The 20,972-nt window shown below is 39.7% G+C and overlaps 2 protein-coding genes across 2 annotated transcripts; both read left to right on the plus strand.

The window, feature by feature from the left end:
- Nucleotides 1–565: 565 nt before the first annotated feature.
- Nucleotides 566–8,910, plus strand: tmc1 (transmembrane channel-like 1; the record flags this gene model as incomplete). The annotated part of the gene is made up of 17 exons (XM_014968981.2): nucleotides 566–1,065; nucleotides 1,151–1,339; nucleotides 1,431–1,521; nucleotides 1,605–1,686; nucleotides 1,994–2,307; nucleotides 2,398–2,540; nucleotides 2,624–2,768; nucleotides 2,858–3,052; nucleotides 3,592–3,771; nucleotides 3,846–3,998; nucleotides 4,664–4,792; nucleotides 4,871–4,938; nucleotides 5,061–5,300; nucleotides 5,385–5,510; nucleotides 5,766–5,844; nucleotides 6,236–6,371; nucleotides 7,089–8,910. Coding segments are annotated over 17 exons (2,982 nt in total), but the record flags the coding sequence as incomplete, so codon positions are not given.
- Nucleotides 8,911–10,107: 1,197 nt separating this feature from the next.
- tmc2b (transmembrane channel-like 2b) lies at nucleotides 10,108–18,133 on the plus strand. Its single transcript, XM_014968983.2, has 20 exons — nucleotides 10,108–10,153; nucleotides 10,250–10,291; nucleotides 10,659–11,160; nucleotides 11,620–11,778; nucleotides 12,145–12,235; nucleotides 12,319–12,400; nucleotides 12,482–12,588; nucleotides 12,677–12,775; nucleotides 13,466–13,608; nucleotides 13,685–13,832; nucleotides 13,971–14,165; nucleotides 14,250–14,429; nucleotides 15,081–15,239; nucleotides 15,369–15,497; nucleotides 15,911–15,978; nucleotides 16,200–16,439; nucleotides 16,856–16,978; nucleotides 17,217–17,295; nucleotides 17,384–17,510; nucleotides 17,593–18,133. The coding sequence occupies exons 1-20, from the start codon at nucleotides 10,108–10,110 to the stop codon at nucleotides 17,796–17,798; spliced, it is 2,925 nt and encodes a 974-aa protein (XP_014824469.2). The 3' UTR covers nucleotides 17,799–18,133.
- Nucleotides 18,134–20,972: the final 2,839 nt, after the last annotated feature.

The raw sequence follows: 20,972 nt of genomic DNA on the forward strand, positions 1-20,972 counted from the left end.
AACCGACTTCACACCCGTATCACTTGTATCATTTGCCTCAGTCCTCGCACGCAAAGGGTTAAAAAGGACATTTTTAGTTCCATTAGTCTTTTTATTTTTCACAATGTAGAATCAGGGCTTTTTTTCTAGTTGTTTTTACATATAATAACAAAACATGACACTTCTGCTTGCAAAACATATCTGTCCATAGTTAATCTGTATTATTTTTTAGATTTTCCCAACATACTAACTTATATACCTGCAGATTCAGTACTTTGATAGTAGAATACATTTTAGCAGTTGTCCTAATTTTAGTCTGGAATTGTTTTTCTCCCACAGCTGACATTGAACTGGATTTTGCAGGTGAGTCAATACGTAAAATCTCAGTCATGAATAAAAACATTTCAGACTATTTACATCTGGGAGTTATTTTATTGTAATAAGAGAATAATTTGGACATTAAGCAGAACTTTACATCCAGAGATTGTGTTTTGACCAGATTTTATCTCACCAAATCATCCTACTGTGGAAATGTAAAACATTAAACCAGGTGAATCTGGGTGGACAGCATAACAAGGAAACATAAAATCACCTCCCTCACCCCTCTTATTTCTCACCAGGTGTTGAAGATTTTCAAGAAAATCACAAGAGGGAAAAACACAATGGGAAGAGAAGAAATGGTGACAGACAACAAAACAAGAGGGAAAATCAGAGAAGAAAGAGATCATCCAAATCGGTGCAAGGAATAAGAGAGGAATCTCAATCCAAGACAGAGAGAAGAGAGAGGAGTAGGAGGCGAAAAGGAAAAGCTGAACATGAAACAAGCGGACATGAGGGGAACAAAAGGGAGCGGGATCAAACCAGGGCCAAGTCAACAAAATCAAAAAAGAACATCAAAAATGAGAAAACAAGAAAGTTGGAGGGAAAGGAGGATGGAGAAGCTCAGGAAAAAAGTGAAAAGGGAAAACTGAAACTTGTATGTACCAAAAATGAGGAGAAAATAGAAAGTGGAGATCAACTTAAGGAAAAAGAAAAAGCACTTGGAGTGAAGAAGAAGAAAAGGCGCAAAAAAGTTGTTGAAACGAGGTAATGCTTCATGTGATGCGATCGCTCCTGCTTCTAAAGGAAAATGTCTCGTCACTCGTTAACAGAGCCTTCTGAAATTATTTAGTTCAGAGCCAGAGACGAGTGAGGACGGTGATGATGAGGAAGAGGTCAATAATGATGGGGAGGTGAGGCCTGAGTTACTGTCACCAGAGGAGTTGGAGAAGTTGAAGGAGGCAGTGGATGAGAAGAAGAAGCTGATCCAAAGTCTGAGGGGGAAGCCCTGGCCAATGAAACAGAAACTTGTCACTTTACGGTACACTTTAATTTATTACTTAAAAAATAGAATAAAAATTACAAATGACTTAAAAAAGCCACTTGTCAATACTTTATTTACTGACTTTTAGAGAGTCTCAGCTATTTGTGGAAAAATATGAGGGAGCTTTGGGGAAAGGGAAAGGCAGGAAGCTCTACGCATACAAGGTCATGATGACAAAGGCAAGTAGACACCAACTTTCACATGTTCAGAAAGAAATATCGAATATTTTCTTTTCACGTTTTTGTAATCATTGCATCATTAGAAATGGATGAAGTTTCAAAGAGACTTTGAGAACTTCAAAACAGCCTGCATTCCATGGGAGATGAAAATAAAAGAGATTGAAAGTAAGCTCCCTTCAAACACTTATGAATAAGAAGACGTATGACATATGTTGAAATGTATTTGAATAGAACATCTTTTCAGACACACATTTTGAGTATACATGATCTTCCTTCTAAAAACGGGAAAATAGTACATTAAATAGTATGTAGTGCATTTTTGACTGTCAAAAAAAAACTTATGAAACCATGTGTAGCTTTCTTTCCAATTCACAAATAAGCTCTTATTCATGCTCGTCTACCAGTGAAAATAATGTTTGCAGTTGAAAGATGACAAAATGTGAAAAGCTTTTGTACTTAATGTGCCATTCAGGTCATTTTGGCTCCTCAGTTGCCTCGTACTTCATCTTCTTACGGTGGATGTACGGCATCAACATGATCCTGTTTAGTTTGACCTTCGGCCTGGTTATGGTACCAGAGGTACTCCAGTTTTTAAACCTAAACTGTACCTTCATTTTGTTCATTGCTCTCTATATATATTTCATTTTGCAAGTAAGGCTCATTCTCCTCTGTACTTTTTTTGAACAGGCATTAATGGGGAGACCCTATGGCAGCATCCCGAGAAAGACGGTCCCCAGAGCTGAGGAAGCCGGTGCCATGGACTTTGCTGTGCTTTGGGACTTTGGGGTCAGTTAGAGACGTGACACACATTGTTTACTTCCACCTAAAACAAGATGTTTAATTAGCCTTTTTAATGTTGTTTAATGTCACTCGTAGGGTTACGCTCAGTATTCGGTCCTCTTCTATGGTTACTATAACAACCAGCGTGCTATTGGCTGGTTCAAGTTTCGAATGCCGCTGTCGTACTTCCTGGTCGGTGTGGGCACAGTGGCCTACAGCTATATGGTTGTCATACGGACGTAAGTTTTCTGCGCAGGTGTTGAATGACAGTCTGTCTTCATTATACGCGATTGCATAGAGAATGCATTCTTTCCAATTGAAGGATGGCGCGTAATGCAAACGAGTCAGGGATCGGAGATGATAACAGCTTCAATTTCAGCTGGAAAATGTTCACAAGCTGGGATTACCTGATAGGAAACCCCGAGACAGCAGACAACAAGTTTGCCTCCATCACCACCAGTTTTAAGGTCAGCCCTGCTCTCTGTCTAATTTCCAGTGGAGCGACAAATGAAACAGCGCAGCAGAGTTAGTGGGTTGTGCTGTCTGACATCTGTAGGAAGCAATCTTGGAGGAGCAAGAGAGCCGAAAGGACGACAACATCCACCTGACTCGTTTCCTGCGCGTGCTGGCCAATTTCCTGGTGTTGTGCTGCTTGGCAGGAAGTGGATACCTCATTTACTTTGTGGTGCGTCGGTCTCAGAAGTTTGCCCTGGATGGTCTGGAGAATCACACCTGGTGGGAAAGAAACGAGGTGAAAAGGGGACAAATAACGAGTGAAATGATTATAACAGTAGAATATTTTAGAAGATTTTAGAACATTTTTACATATATAAAGAAATTTGATTAAATGATGCAGGAAAATTGTGTTAGACAAATTTGGCTCAGGCTACTGTTCTTTTCTTTTTTTTTTTCTTTTTTTTTTTAAACACATTTCTTTATTGTTTTTTTTTATTTATAAGTGTGAGTTCACTGCCGAATATCTGATTGAATTCTGTAGTTGATGCCATACCAAGAGATCTAATTTAACAGAATAATGAAAATCAAACAGCAAGAGGATTTTAGTGTTATGCATAAACTTAATATATTTGTCAGGTTCATCCACTAAAGAGTTGAATAGCTGCAACAATATTTTTGCCTATTTTATTGTAAAGGCAACTTGCATTACAATTTGAACACAGTGTTATCCAAAGAGGAAGTGGTACAGTTACCACACACAGACTAAGGGATAGTGAAGAATTTGATGGAAACGGGTGATAAGATTTTCTCTGTGGCTGTCTTTGGGTCTCTCAGGTGAATATGGTCATGTCGTTACTGGGAATGTTCTGCCCCATGCTGTTTGACGTCATCAGCACTCTGGAGAACTACCACCCCCGTGTCGCCCTGCAGTGGCAGCTGGGTCGCATCTTTGCCCTTTTCCTAGGGAACCTCTACACCTTCATCATCGCACTGATGGATGCGATCAACCTTAAAGTGAGGGACCGTGAGTCTGATTGTATGAAATTGTTTTTCTTACGACATGATTCATCACAGATCGTCTTTCACAGAGGAAAGAGGAGAAAGTAGTAAAGTATAACATTACTATGTGGGAAGCGACTCTTTATAACGGCACAGGATCAGAAAACAGCACTGCTCCGCCCATCACCATCCACCCTGCTGATGTGCCAAGAGGGCCCTGCTGGGAGACGATGGTGGGGCAGGTCAGACATGTGTGCATGTGTGTGTTTGAACTATTATGCAAGCCTGATATGGTTGCTGCTCCAGCTTGTTATTATATTAAGTGGGCAGGCTTTATTTAAGGATGTGAGAACAAATGAAAAACAAATCAGAAAGCAAGAATTTTAATAATACTTAACAGATTAATCTTCCAAAGATTGTTCATTTACTTCAACCATTTGTTCTGATTTTGAGTTACATCAATGGAGAGCCACTTTTAATACACTTATTTAACAGTTATTTCTCATGGTTTACGTGAATTAAACAGTAAATTTTACGCACATTTGCAAAAAATATTAAAGGCTGTTGTAGCGCTCTCCAGTAGCAGCTTTTTACATTTTGTCACATGTGTGGATCTATCGGCTACTTTTCAGGATACCAAGTTTAAACAGGCACAATATTAAAGGATTTGACATGTTTTAAGTTCATTTTTATATGACCAAAAATTGTGGTTCTAATGTTTCGAGATATGAAAAAGTTAACGTGGTGTGAATTTCTTTTACATTGTATTGCATTTAAGAAAACTAATCAATGATGTTTACCTCCTGACTGCTGAAACAGACATCTGGACATTTAACTTTTTGATTAACCCTCATTTAAGATGAGCATTATTATTATACTCTTTACATTTGTTTGCGTCATCAAGCAGGAGTTTGTTCGCCTTATTATATCTGACACGATGACGACCTACATTACGCTGCTGATTGGAGATTTCCTGAGAGCTGTCCTTGTTCGTTTTCTGAACCACTGCTGGTGTTGGGACCTGGAGGCTGGATTTGTGAGTCGACCTTTTCATAAAATGTATTTACATTTTATTTCAAGTCTATAACTGTGTGGTGTCTGACTCTGCTAAAAGCCTTCGTACTCAGAGTTTGATGTCAGTGGAAATGTCCTGGGGCTTATCTTCAACCAAGGAATGATATGGTGAGAAGGAAACATCAGTTTTATTTGTCAGCACTGACTTCATTTGGTCTAGTACTTTGAGAAACATAAGGAAGGATGATAAAAAAAACCTAAAAATGACTGGGTCTTACCTTCCCCTGCAGGATGGGTGCCTTCTATGCCCCCTGCCTGCCGGCTCTGAACCTCCTGCGGCTCCATGTGTCCATGTATCTGCAGTGCTGGGCTGTGATGTGCTGCAATGTTCCACAGGAACGGGTCTTTAAAGCCTCGGGCTCCAACAACTTCTACATGGCCATGTTGCTGGTCATCCTCTTCCTGTCCACTCTACCGGCCATTTACACCATTGTAACCATCCCCCCTTCATTTGACTGCGGACCTTTCAGGTACCGATGTAAGATTGAGGGGTTTGCTGCTTCTCTTCTGAAATTCCTCGTGTTTCTTTCTCAGTTGCCGTCATGTCTTCACAGTGGCAAGAACAGGATGTTTGATGTGATCCAAGAGACGCTGGAGTCCGACTTCCCGGCCTGGTTTAGTAAAGTGTTCAGCTATGCATCTAACCCTGGGCTGGTGCTACCCTTTATATTGCTCATGGTGTGAGTCACCATCAGAATTTAGTGTTTCTACAGCACAGATCAGAAATGTTTACATTATGATTACATCACGGATATGAACATGATATTAATTTTTCTACACTGAAATGCTTAAAATCATAAGCAAAAACAGGAATTACTGTAGATAGTCTTTTTCCTGCAACTGTAAATTCAGTTTTAAAAATGTTCTGAAGTTTTTCTACTGGGACATGTTTTGGTGCTTCAGCATTGATGATCTACTGCTGTTTTATTTTTCAGACTGGCTATTTATTACTTACAGTCCACATCCAAAAGCTACAAAGAAGCAAACGTGGAATTGAAGAAGAAACTCCAGATGGTAATCCAGAGATTAGATAATTTTGTTCTCCTCACATCGTATGGTTTAGATTTCATTTTGAATGCATAGAAATTAAGTTTAGTCAAGTAATGAAACAGAATTAGGTAATTTTATTCACCAAAGATGTGATTTAATTTTACAATATTAATGTTTGTTTCGTCGTTTTTTTTTATAACACTGAAGCTAGCACCGTACATTGGCGTTGTAACAGTATTGAGTGCATTAGAATGATCTCACCAGCAGAGGGCAGCAGAGTGAAAACTCAAACTCCATCAATCCCAGAGCTATGCTAAACTGTAGCTTCACATTTATCACACATGTACTGCATGCAGTAGTAGAATGTGCAGCTAAAACATTTATGGTCTGAATTAACTGAGCGCTATTTTCCAAGCAAAATGAAGAAAACAAGAAAAAGAATAAACAAGCTGCGCTTAAAGCTCAGATGGATCTGGAGGAGGCCAAAAAGTCAGCATCTCAGACTGCGGAGCATCAGAGGAACAACAATGATTCAGTTCAAAGACGAGAGGGTGAGAACGCCAAAATCTACATGACAAGATAAACAAAAATGTCATGAGGGAATATTTTAAACAGGAAAATAAAAACAGACTTTGTGTACTTTAGAAATGCACAGAAAGTGGTTTTGGTGCCGGATTCAGTAGCAGTAAAAATTCATGCAATGTGTAAACTAGCAACTTAACTCCCATATCTTAATGTATTATCAAATTGTAGTAGCGTAACCTTCGGTTTGAATGCAGGTTCAGAGAAATGTATGGTTCAGATCTTATGAGGTGGGGTTATGTGGAGTTAAAGTCAGCAGTCAGTGATTCAACTGAAGTTTTAACCATTTCAGTTTGGAGAAGTAAGGAGCCCTCAACAATGCCATTGTTTGATGGCTTTAAAGATGGAGTAATTATTCAAATTCAAAGCAAACTTTATTGATCCCAGAGGGAAATTAAATGAAGCGATATTCAGAAATATAAACCAACCCCCTAAATTTAATTATTAATCGGAAATGCTACAACAGAAAACCAGTAAGTGAAAATAAAACTCTATTGGGTTGCACTTGGCTAACAATTTAATAACTCTCCACAGCTGGTGCAATTAAACAGCAGAATAATGGCATATGTTAAATTTAATTGTGGGATGACACTGTTTCCTATTCTTCCATTAGCATAACCCTGCAAAAACCTAAAAGCTGTCTAAATAATATACACATTTTTCTTGTATTTTTTTTTTCTCTGCAGATGACGAAGAAATCGACAACAAAAATCAAAGGATGTATCATGGGCGCAACCCTTCTCCATCTGTTGGTAACAGAGAACCACACTTCCCAGTGAGAGACCCTGGTCCCAGAAATGCCCATAATGGCAACCATGGGAATCCAAGATACCTTCCTGGTTTCCATCAGCAAAGTGAGCCCAGGATGTGCAGGGTGCCGAGTCTGGAGAGACACTGAGAGAACAAAGACAGTAGCCAAGTAACTTATTTACCTGGGAACTGGAAAAAGAAAACACTTAAATGGAGGCAGTTAGTGTGATAATCTGTCTTAGAATTAGTTTCAGTTGAAAACTGATTAATAATCGAAAATTTCTGAATATATATATATATATATATATATATATATATATGTGTGTGTGTGTGTGTGTGTGGACTGATTTACACACCAAAATCTGTCTTTTGTTGGGAGGTGGATGTTAGGAAGAAGGTGCATGCATGTGGGCAGTTGTGTGCATTGGCATTGGAAAATAATAAATTCTAACATTCACTTAGGAACATAAATCAAGAATATTAAAACTTGTCCAGTTGTCTCCAACTCACCATCTAAATCTTAGCCTGACCTCATCAGTCAGACAGTTTACAGAAATTGAGACTGAAGATAAAATTGAACTGATTCTGACTTTTTAAGTGTTATCAAGGTGCTGCATGTCCCTCATTCACTGTAGATCAGATAACTTTGTAGAGTAAGGGGCCAGTAATAGTAATAATAATACAAAACTGGACATTTTAAACTATTTTTTGTAAAAGATCTGGAAAATTCCTGTAAATACCTTGAGGTTTTTTGATTGTAGTAAAATATGTATAAATTCTCATGGTATAAATACTTTTGCAAGGTAGACAGTCAGTAACTCTTCCACCTGGACCTGATAGGGCCCTGTTATTTGAACTTTAGTTGCATACAGTTTTGAACTTAAGCCTAGTTTTGAAATAAAAGAGCTGTGTGTTGGGAGGTTTCCCACTGAGGGAAAAGTGCCGAGTCTCAATCCGGTAAGACGACCGTTAATATGAAATCCTCCTACTTCGTTGCTCGGGATAAATCCATTGCAAGCAAGCATTAATTATTGACGCTGTTTTTATCTGCGATCCGCTGACTGACAGTCTACCGCTCATCAGGAAAGGGGAGCCACAGACTGCCAGTCACGTCCTTTAATGAAGTTGGAAGAGACATATTAATGGTATTAATTAGCATTGTTTGTGTGCTGGAGACAAGCCTTAATGTTACAGGAGAAGAAGAGGAGGAACCACTGTTAATCTCGGTGACATCAACCCTCCGATGGCCCCTGTATCACCCTCCTACTGGGGTTAAGTTCTGGCTCCCTCCCAGTCTCGGTTCAGACTGCTCCAATGTGGCAGGAAACTTAGCCTTGACAGATTGCACATTACCGGATGTCTTGGTTTCCTCTGTAAGGTGATGACCATCTACACCGTAGCGCTGTAACGAAGAGAGGAGGGGTTGTGCAAACACTGATTTTACAGCTTAGATGCTGTCCTGCTTTGTGTGCGAGAGGTCAGGTCAGTACAAGCGAGTAAATGAGTCTTGACACCAAATGCATATGCTCTAAAGAAAGAATTAGAAAGGCTGACGCAGAAGAGAGCCTGAGGCTTGTAGGAGGTGGAAAACAATATGGAGGGAGGTGGATTAGTCTCAATTCCAAAGCTTCATCTTTTCTTTCAGATGCAAGCCATCAACTCGTTGCTTCTGTTTGTTAGCTGTATGGCAGCCAGCAGCTCCTGTTTCCTCCTGCATTTTTAAATAGGTGGTGTTTAAAACAAAACAAAACAAAAAAAGTCCCGCTCTAGCTTGCATTTTCTAAAAGGTCAGCTCTGATGAACAGTAAGAAGGCACACAGGTAAGCGGTGCGTTGTACTGTTCAGAGATGCTCTCTGTCTCATCCGTCTGAGCTTGAGGTGTTTTGCAAGAAAAGAGGTCAAATATTTCAGACTCTGGGTGTGCAAAACCGCTAGAGCCCACGTTTAATTTTCCTCCCACCTCACAATTACCAACAGCTTTGTTTTGGTCTGTCACGTAAAATGCAAGAAGGATTTGGTTGTAATGTAAAAGGCTCTAGGAGTGTAAACACATCAGAAAATGACTGACAGCAAATTTGGCAGAGTTAAATCAGCACTGTGCCAAGTCTATTTGGTCCTTCTCAGAACTGGTATTAATTTAACTCTTTCAGAGTTATTTCCACAAGCGACTGAATAATTTTAACTCTTGAAATGGTCCAAACCACTCAGACTCTTGTTGAAATAACTCTGAAATAGGTAAATTAATATTAATTCTGAGACTGAGAAAATAGACTCAGCACAGTGTTGATTTAACTATGAGAAATTTCCCCTTTTGAGCTGATTATAAATGAAGTCACAGTCTGACTGGAGTAAAACGTCACCTGCTTGTTCAGCCGGCACTTTTCCCAAGTATTCTATTTGTTTCCCCTCTTGATCAGGATTACCTCATGTTTCATCCAACTTTAATGCGTTTTGCCCTGTTTTTCTACAAGGTGTCGCCTTTCTGGGTTTTACGTAAATAACAGCAAGCATGAGTGCTTGGTGTCAGAGCAGCTTTGATATGAGGACATTATCTCTGTTTCCACTAGGTGAAGAGTACTAATAGACTCAAGTTTGAACATTTTTCCTGTTGAGAATCAATAAACGTGACGACTTAGTGACTGTATATCCTCCCCTGTCTGTGGTGTAGTATCCATTGACGTTTTGATTGACAGGTCCTTTGTCTGACAGACTGTGTTTCCTCCTCTGGCTCCCTTTCGTCATCCAATGGGCTTGGAGCCTCTAATGGTTACCAAGGATCCCCTGAGTTGAAATGGCTCTAACTCTAGCACACCCGCTCCTGCTGATGCGTGCAGTTGTGAAAAGTGGCATGTTGACCCTGCAACCTCCCTCATAAATGGTCAGAATTCAAGTTTGGATGTAAGAGTTGACAGGAGGAGAAGAAGAAACAAAGAACTCAAAAACAGCTCAGGAAAAATGCCTCCGAAGAGGAGAAACAATGACATAATTGATGTTGAAAATGGTGAGAGAAATGCTGTTCTTATTTACTGATGGTCCTAAATTATAAAAGCGTGTCTCTTATAGTAACTAGTGTTGGATTATTTTAATTTTTTCCCAGTTGGGATGGATGTGGATGCCGAGCCTGACAGCGACAGCGAAGGTGAGTGATTCAAGATCAGTTCTACTGAGGAGAAGAGACAAGACTGGCAACATCAGTCCAATCTGCTTTAAGAGAGAAAACATATAGTTGCTAAAAATAACTATACTTCTTCATTTGCATGTTTTTGACTATTTGATAGTCATAGTTGTTGGTGCCAACAATAGTGGAGCCAGTAATTTTATTGAAAATAATGTTTTCTTAATTTTTGATTTTTAAGAATATGCAACAGTAATAAAAGCCAAATGCATTTAAGGCGCCTACATATTTTTCTGCAACTCTACTAATATTTTATTGATAGGAAATGACTCTAAACTGCTTCCACATTGCAAATCTCAACTACTAACAATAAACAGTTTTTGTTTTACAGAAGAGGCGAGGAGGAAAAGTCGAAACAGGAGATCTAAGTTGCAACGTAAAGCCAAGGAAGTCAGTGAAGATGAGGATGAGGAGGACGAGGACGAGGCACCCCGACGACGAGGACGAAGGAAGCTAACCAAGACAGATGATGATGATGATGATGACGAGGACGAGACCCCTCAAAGACGAGGACGGAGGAAGCTGACAAAGACAGATGATGATGACGAGGACGAGACCCCTCAAAGACGAAGACGGAGGAAGACAACCAAACCCCAGGACAGTGACGAAGACGATGAGAGAGAGAAACGAAAGGCAGCAGCAAGAAAAGGATCAAAAGCCTCCAGGAAGAAGGTTTCTAAGGAGCAGAGCGATGACGAAAGTGAGGAAGACAAAGGGAGAGGAAAAAAATCTGGGAGAGCTGTGTCCAAGAAGGAGAAGGAGGATCAGAATAACGACAAGAAGGGAAACAAGAAAGGAAAAGATGAGGAAAATAAGAACAAAACGACAAGCAGGTGCAAATGTCTTTTCTCTGCATGATTGAGGATCCGTTCTGCATGCAGCCTTATTCATATTCCTCAAACAAAGATGGTTACCGAAACACACTATAGTAACATTAAGTGAGTAATATCTTAAACAAAACAAATCCCATAAATACATTTCTTATCTATGCAACTAATATTTTTAACATCAGTTAGAGGACCATAACAGCAGCTGCAAGAACAAAGTCGTTTCTGCTTGCCAGAATAAAAGAAAAGGCGTTTGCCAGTTCTCTCTTGACTGACCTATAGTTTCAAGCTGCTATTCATTAAGATTTACACACACAGAAAAAAATCCCCATCTCGAAACAACTTTCAGAAAGTTGTTTTTGTGACCTTTGAAACTTAGTTACTCCATTGTGGTGGAAATTTCGGACTAATCTTTCTGAATTCTGCTAAGTTCACCACAGGAGACATCTATGTACTTTTCTTCAGCAGCTTCTCCTCGCCTCCTTCACCCGCCGACTCGGACGAAGAATCATTGTCAGAGGGAGAGATTGCGGCCCTGAAGGAACAGGTGGAGGAAAAGAAGAAGCTGATTGCTACATTGAGGAACAAACCGTGGCGCATGAAGAAGAGGCTCTTGCTGCTCAAGTAAAGAGAAAAGCTCAACCAGTTGACTGAAATCTCATTTCTGTTTTCTAGGTTAAAGAGTGGGAGTGTGACAGAGGTCTGGGTTTGTTTTCATGCAGAGATCAGTGAGGACAGGTTTGCCCAAAAGAAGGGTGACATAAGAGAAGCTATAACTTTTTCATGAACTTGTTTAATGCATGTTGCTGTGGTTGACTCAATTCATGGACTTCAAAACATCATTAATCAGTAAAACAACCTCAGACTTGTCTGTACACCTTGTTTACTCTGATCATTACAATTACCAGTGGAGTGTTTTTTTTTCTTTTTTAACTCAATGGAGGACATAATTTGATTCGTAATATTTTTTTTCCATGATTGGACAAACAGGGAGGCCCAGGATTTTGTTGAAAAGTTTGAAGGAGCTCTAGGAAAAGGGAAAGGCAGGAGACTGTATGCTTTCAAAGTCATGATGACAAAGGTAAAACAATTAGCATATTGTAAGCATAACAGATAGTCTTTGTGGAAAATGAAGTTAAACTGTCCAAAACTTTTCTCCCCTAGAAACTAATCAAATTCAATCGGGATTTTGAGAACTTCAAAACGGCCTGTATACCCTGGGAGAGGAAGATAAAGGAAGTAGAAAGTTGGTACCAAAGATCTTGTTTCTCTAAAAGTCCTACTCCGCTGTCTTTCTGAGCCAGATTTCGTCTTTGCACAACCACAGGTCACTTTGGATCTTCAGTCGCGTCGTACTTCCTTTTTTTGAGGTGGATGTATGGTTTAAATCTGGTCCTCTTTGGGTTCATGTTTGGCCTGGTGGTGCTCCCTGAGGTAGGACTTTCTCCTCTCAGTCCTTGTTGGCAAGTGAGAGTTTCACTATAGTTGCTCTCATCTCTCTTATGCTCTCCTTTCCGTTTAGGTTCTTATGGGTCTTCCATACGGGTCAATTCCCAGGAAAACTGTCCCCAGAGATGAGCAGGATACAGCTATGGACTTCTCTGTCCTCTTTGACTTTGGGGTGAGCATATTTGCTCCATTCCTACACTTCTACGGCAAAACAAGTTGCTGAGCTAACAAAAGAAAAACCAAAACTGCCTTCCCACTTTGAAATTTGATTATCAAATTACTTTAGATTAGACTAGACTAGTGTTTGCATGTCTTCTGTAAGTCTGTTTTGGATAATTTAATATCTTCTGCCATTATCTTCTGATGTGGCAGCAGCATCAGGTCTTTATAAGGAAGGCTTGTTCTACCCCTGTGAATCAGGGGTAGAACCAGTCATCATCATCATCATAATATTTTAATTTGTCGAGACGTACCTGTTGATGGGTCGATCAGCAGATACTTTTATTTCAGGAGGAAATACATGGAAATTGGTTTTTTTTGTGGAGATTATTGTATAAGGAAGGATTCTTCATAAAATGAGGATGATTTTAATTTGAACATCCTCATCATGAGACTGGAATACAAAAATAATGTCTTCAGTAAGGGACTTCAAAGAGCCACTGTAACATGGACCGCTACAGGAGATCCTTCCTGCGCCTACAACAGCTCTCTGAAGAAAGCTGTAAAGTACAAACTGATCACACCAACAGTGATTCAAAAGTATTTTTATTGGTGTTTGAGCTTAATTTCTTTATTTTTTTTATCTCCTTGTGCAATAGAATTGTGTATTTTTACTTGGAGTTTATGTTTGTGTCTTCAACAGGGTTACTGCAAGTATTCAGTTTTATTCTATGGATTCTACAACAACGATCGAAGCATCGGGGTTCTGCAGTTCAAACTCCCTCTGTCGTACCTCCTCACGAGTGTCGGCATTTTCGGATACAGCTTGTTGGTTGTCATCAGAACGTATGCAAAAGATTAGCATGCACGACGCACCGTTGTTAGGCGTACGGATGAAGGCTTACAGCTGCGATTTTCTCAGGATGGCTCGTAACGCGAACGAAGGAGGAGACGGGGGAGACGAGGGAGAATTCATCTTCAGCTGGAAAATGTTCACCAGCTGGGACTATCTGATAGGAAACCCCGAGACTGCGGACAACAAGTACGCCTCCATTACCACCAGCTTCAAGGTTGGCAGCTGTGTCCTACCAAATAAAACATTTCAAAATGCCAAAGCGTCTAGGTCTTTTGAGATGGTGTAGTTCAACATGATGTTTCAGGTGAGAGACAGGTTACTGCATATTTGACGCCATTTATCCGTTTTCTAGGAATCTATTGTGGACGAACAGGAGAACCAGAAAGATGAGAATATCCACCTCCGACGTTTCCTCAGGGTTTTTGCAAACTTCCTAATCCTGTGCAGCCTTGGTGGCAGCGGGTATCTCATCTACTTTGTGGTGAAACGGTCTCAAGACTTTGCTAAGATGGACCCCAAAACGCTCACGTGGTTTGAAAACAATGAGGCAAGTCTGTACGTAATGTCCAAAGACGGAACACGAGAGCAGCAGAGGAGATCAGTAATTAACCTCTCTCCTCCGGTGTATCAGGTGGAGTTTGTGATGTCACTGCTGGGGCTTGTGTGTCCTCCTCTATTTGAAACCATTGCCGAGTTGGAAGACTATCATCCTCGAATTGCCCTGAAATGGCAACTGGCACGCATCTTTGCCCTCTTCCTCGGAAATCTTTACACGTTTCTCTTTGCTCTCTTTGATGAGGTTAATGGAAAGGTACGTCGTACAAAAGACAGCAGAAATTCATAAAGAATGAATTTTTCCACTTATCATAAATTGACTACAACAGAAAAATAAAACAATTCTGCAATGTGTGCAGATATTTTCAAACTAGATTTTTAGATACAGTTTTTCTGTATTTAACTGAAATACTTAGTAATTCACCATGGATAGTGAGTTCTAGTTTTTCATCATAACTTTGTGTTGGTATATTACATAAAATCTCCCCCCCCCAAAAAAAAAAGTGGACATACATTACCTGTACCTGTTTACAGCATTTCTTAAGCTATACAGCGGTGCCACTCTGTTAGGTAGACTTTTGATGTGGTGACTTTAAAGAATTACATATATGTCACATTAAACAAGCAAAATGCTACAGTACATATTGACAGTTTGAAATGTAGAATAGCAACTTTCTGGCTAGTTTAATTAGCGTTAGCATTGTTAACAAGAATTAATGGAAAAACCTTTAAAACATCAGTTTTGCCTGCATAATGCTATATTGGGATGTAGTTTGCTTTAGAAATCACATTAAGCTTGCAAAAGAAAAAAAAAAAGTTTAACAAGCTATTTAATTAAATACACCCCAAGCATTTGCGCTGTGTGAGCTAAGCCACTAAAAATGGTTTGTTTTGGTTGCATTTTTAGCTGGAAGCTGAAAAATCCATCAAGAACGCCACCGAATGGGCTTTACATCAATACTACGCCAACTACAGCTCGTTCTACAACACCACAAATGTGCCTCCTCCGAATGTGGCCCCCGCTGATGTCATCAGGGGCCCCTGCTGGGAGACTGCCGTTGGAAGAGTCAGCACTGACATTATGCGTTGTTCAATATTTATTTGAAGGCACGGACAAATGTCCTGCTTTCTCACAAGTATGACTTGCTGTCGACCTGATTGCTACTCTTTGCTTTTGCCTCTTTTCCTGCTGCAGGAATTTGTGAAGCTAACTGTCTCAGATGTGCAGGTTACCTTTTTGACTATTCTGGTCGGTGACTTTCTACGTGCTTTCATTGTCCGCTTTCTCAATTACTGCTGGTGCTGGGACCTGGAGGCCGGATTTGTGAGTACCCACATGGGTCGCTACGTCAACGTGCCTCTTCATTTTTGCTTGTTTAGCTAACCAAAAGCGAGGTTTGCTTACATTTGCATACTCATCTCCATTTGCATTTTTTCAATGCAGCAATCAGTACAACTTTCCTCAGTTAAATAGTTGTGCTTGTAAAACACAGTAAACATGGCAAAGTTTGTATTAGCTTAAAGTGAACCTGATCTACAAAGTGACATCTGGCAAGACAGGCGATCCTAAGCATGAGGGGTAACATGAGATTGAAATGAGATCTTAATTACAGAGAGGGAGATGAATGGAGGGAGACAGAGACCGAATGACAAAGGGAGCAGCAAATACAAAGTGTATTGACCTGCTGTTTTTTAATTCAGGTCGATGTATTAATCTTGCTGTTGTGTTCATTCTAGCCTTCATATGGAGAGTTTGACATCAGCGGAAATGTCCTAGGGCTTGTATTTAATCAAGGAATGATATGGTAAATTCAATTAATCAATATATTAGGATGAGATCAATTTGTTTTTCTCTGGGAATGCATACTTCCTTAGACTTCCTTGCTGTTTATACTGTTGCTTGTCGAAAACCACACGGTGTTAAATATTTATTCTGAACTTGCTTTATTTAAATAAATAATTAGCTCAGTGTAAGCTGATAGAATCTTATTAAAAATAATGTGACTACATTTGCTGTCATCCACAGGATGGGCGCATTTTATGCTCCTGGTCTAGTGGGCTTAAACGTCCTGCGGCTCTTGACCTCTATGTATTATCAGTCCTGGGCAGTGATGGCGTGCAACGTTCCTCATGAGCGAGTCTTCAAAGCCTCACGGTCCAACAACTTCTACATGGGCATGCTGCTGCTGGTGCTGTTTCTCAGCCTGCTTCCTGTTGTGTACTCCATGATGACTCTGTCGCCTTCCTTTGACTGTGGACCTTTCAGGTAAGTAGATGTGGGGGGCAGTGGATAGAAATTAAATACAAGTTTCATTTGGGATTAGAGTTTTTTATAGTTCTGTTAAGGAAACAGTTCTGGTTATATGTACTTTCCTGACAGTTTATTAGGTGGCTGTGTTTGATTTTTCACTCAAATAGTGAATCAGCCAACAGCTAGCTAAAGTTTACAAAGAGCATCAAAATGGAGGGATAAAGGTGATTTAAATAACGCTTTGCCTCGCTTCAGCCCTTGGGGGCAGCAAATCTGAATTTAGAGTTAAATCAGGAAGCAATGATAGTTATTTACAGAAACCCTGAACTTTCCCGCTTAGGTAATATTTAGATTTTTTTTGCTTACTTAGCTGAGCCATTGATCTAAAGTGCAGTTAAACCGTTGTACACTATTTCATGTTTTTTCTCCAGTGGACAAGAGAAGATGTATGATGTGGTAATAGACACTATACAGGCTATGCCAGCTTTTATTGGGAACATCTTTACATATGTCAGCAACCCTGGGCTCATCATGCCAGCTATCCTTCTTATGATGTAAGTAAACTCTGAATATAAATGAAACGCTGTTTTCTCTCTCCCAAACAAATATAACTTGGGGTACTTTAAGTTTGCACATATGATCTGACAGTGATGAACTGGAAAAATAGACTTAGGGAAACCAATACATTTTTTAAAAAAATGACCTCTGTGCCTATTTTTGTGATTACAGTGTAATTACCTATAACTTTAGGCTAATGTGTTCTTTAGTTTACAGACTTTTACTGCTTCACAGACTGGCCATCTACTATTTGAACACAGTGTCAAAAGCATATCAACAAGCAAATACTGACTTGAAAAAGAAGATGCAGATGGTGAGCATTAGTGTGCTCTTGTTTACTTTTTTTCCTGAAGTGTTTTGCTTTGTTTGATTGTTGTCTGCTAAACTGGTTAAAATTTCAGGCTCGGGACGATGAGAAGAATCGCAGGAACAACCAGGACAGCACCAATCAAGTGATGAAAGACTTGGAAGACCTGCTGCCGAACAAATCTCTTGCCCCGACTCCCGTTGCGGAGGAGAAACCCCTCGGTACACTGAACTTTTTAATGTGCATCCGTATTGCATATATTCAGATGCTTTTACCTTTGTCTTGAATTATTTGTCTTTTCAGATATTGTAATTGATAAGACTAGAACAACTAGAACAAAGCCAGGCACAGCAGGGAAAGGAGTAGAAGTGCAAAAGGAGGAATCACTGTCTGCCCCGAACCCCAGGCGCCCCGTGACCCGGGCCCCTGGGCCGAGAGGGGGGCCCCCCGGAAACATGAGGTCGCCTCAGCCCGAGCCTGGAAGAGGCAGAGGTCAGGGAAGAAGATGAGCAGCAAAACAAAATTTAAGCGGCTCACCACAAATAACAGCCAGTGGTGACATCACTTTCACGGTCACCAGAAGGAACTGTTGTGTCATTAGAGTGAGATACTTTTTTATTAAATACAAACTTTTGTACATTTGTAAATGGTAGAAATATTGATTGAACAAATGCAGTAAAAGAACTAGCTATAACAATTCATCAGACTGACTTTCAGAAATTGTTAGTGGGCTGTGACTACCAGGTAGATTTAAAAAATCCAATAGAAACATATGATCTGCTGAATTGTACCAAAGCAATAAAATGAAACAAATGATAGAAAAATAAATGTCAACTTAATGTTGTTATTGTTTGTCTAGTTCTTGATACCATCTGCTGTAGTTTGTCCTGTTTCTTATCCCTGCTTCTGATCTGTTTCACCATTTGGTTTGCTTTGTCACTTGTCATTGTCCCAAATGTCTTCGGTTACTCTTATCTTGTTTCCTGCTCATCAGTAACCTGCGTCCTTTCACCTGATGAGTCTCATTAGCACACATGACTCTCAAAAGTGCATAAACATCCCTGTTAAAATGCCAGGTTGTTGTGATGAAAAAAATTAAGGCTGCGATAAATTATTTCAAAGTTTTTCCACGTTTAATGTAGCATTTACTTTACAATTCAACAGAAAAACAAACATGCTGCAATACATTGGTTATGCAAATCTGCAATATTAAGTTAATATTTGGCTGAAGCACCACTTTATTGAATCTCAGCATCTAGTTTTGTTTGGTACACATCTAAAACCACTAAGTGAATCTTATTAGCATAAAATAAACTCAGTTGCTCTATAAGACTGTTGTAATATTTGCTCATCTGCACCTCTTTAGACAAAACCATAAAGGATCAAAAGGATCTCAACAAAAACTTAATTTTTCTCCAAAGATTTACTACAAACGCAACACAGAAACAGTACCAGAACATTCCCAAGATGTGAACAGACTAAATGACGTGGGTTATTGTTACCCAACATAGTGTAAGCCAACAGGGTACATGTATCATTTCAGCTAATATTAGAATTTTAGACCATTTTATCCACAACACGAAAGGAGCTGCAGGACTTTTTACAAGTATTAATTGTTCTAGATGTGACAATGATCTTCTGTATCCTCCATATCTTTGGCCTGAAGAGTTAGGGTGAAGCTTTTTATTCCAAATAAAATATCCAAGGCCGGCTAAATTTTCCTGAAACCTTGTCAGAGAATGTGCCGATTTGATGCAAACAAACTAGAACATGAGTTAATAATCACCAAGGTATTATTATCATTACTAAAACGGCCAAACATAGTGGTGGCAGCATCATGATCTGGGCTTACTTTACATTTTTGACCCACAATCTAAAGGTGTCTGTCAAAAAGCTGAAAATAGAGAGCGGTTTTAGTTTTTACCATCACGTTTAGTCCAAGAATAGATTCAAACCAACCAAAGAATTATCAGAAATTTAATGCATCTTCCAAGACATGCCATTATGGATGTAGGCTGCAATATAAAAGTGCATTTTAAAGGAGTGCAGATGCTTTGCAAGCTGAATTTCTTTGGACAGACGGGTGTTTCTGCAGGAGGATCTTATGGGAACTGAAGGGGAGATGAATCTCTCTTCTATTAGTAGAAAGCATTCTGCTAAACACATTGGAGATTTTGTCCTTTGTCGTTCTGCACAAGTGATAAATGAGGCTCCTACTGTGTGTGAGCAATGATCTCTGGATATTTTCTTCATATCTTTCTCTCCAGTTGACTCATATTTCCAGCAGTTCTCAGTTGTTCTTCATTATTATCTGTCAAAATAATTTAACATAAAAATTAAGAACGAAAACATGGAAGTCGGCTGTTTCCTTTGCAAATGTTCCTCTTAAGCCTAAATTGCACTCCATGTGTGTCCGTCTACTTGCATGGAAAAGTTAATTAGGACTTCCTGGGGTGTAACTAGCTCTTTCATGTAACCCTTAGATCCAGATTCATGTAACAGAAACAGTGCCAGAGGAAGTGCTGGCATCGGCAGAAGGTTAACACCAGAGGGTCAAAGGTTACAACCGGCAACGCAGAATTAGACCGGCTCTGAACAGTGGAGCGGCACCAGTTTGTACGGAGACAAGGGCAGGCCGGGACAAACGTACCACCAGAGCTGAGCCTGGATTAAATTGGCTTAAAAACCCCCTCCCAAAAGCTGACATGGTAATAGAAATATTTTGTAGAAAGAGTTGGAGACTTTCCTGTTTAAAGTTCAACAGAGAACAGACTTTGGTTGACCCAAAAGATTTATACTGGTCAGAAACTGGTTGGTACTTTCTAAGCAGCACATTAAGAAAACCAGAGTAAAGCCACTGTCACTGCAGACAAAATAAAAGTTACACCTCTGTCCAGTGTGCCTTGCAAAAGTAAACACAGCTGTTTAACTGTTTTCACAACTATACATGTTACAACTTAGTTTAATTGTAATTTTATGTTACAGGGCGGTGTGTTTAAGCAGTGCATAATTGCTAAGTGGAGTGTAAAGGACAACTGGTTTCATTAATACTTAATACAACTATCCTCCTCTTCTGTTACAGCTGCAAGGCTTCTAGAGTCTTTATCACGCTTGTGCTGAAATTTGTACCAATTCTTCGTCTCAGGACAGCTGAAGTTCAGTCAGATCGGACAAGGAACGTGGTTCTTTTCAAAGAAAAAATAGTCAAGTACAGTCACAGAACTAATAGATTTTTTTGAAGCAGATAAATGAAAACAAAGCTGAAAAAAGCCCACAAACTACAAGAGTAGCTCAAATGGGAAAAGAGTTAGCATATACTAAAATTTTCACAATTTATATCAAGATTTGTGTCTTTTAATCTGATGTCACACTGCTTCATTCGTGTGCTTGAACTTTTCACATTATGCTTATTTACAACAAGATTTTATTGTAGGTTATTTGATTTTTCACTTGAATTGAGAGGAATTCTAACACCATCCCAGGTAACGCTGCCTGTATGCTTAGCACTGTCCTGTTTCAAAGCGAATCCCCCCCACATCCGTTTGACGACTCACCCTGGCTCCCTGCAGTGAGCGTGTCTGTCAGATGGGACCAGGAGAGCACGATGGAGCAGCAGGTCAAAGGAGCTGTCAATGGAGCTTACAGTGTTGGGCGTCCTGCAGCTGAGCCTGAGCTAAAGTGAC

This window comes from Poecilia mexicana, unplaced genomic scaffold, assembly GCF_051168715.1.
Source record: "Poecilia mexicana isolate PSO_F unplaced genomic scaffold, ASM5116871v1 scaffold_9, whole genome shotgun sequence".
Taxonomy (NCBI): domain Eukaryota; kingdom Metazoa; phylum Chordata; class Actinopteri; order Cyprinodontiformes; family Poeciliidae; genus Poecilia; species Poecilia mexicana.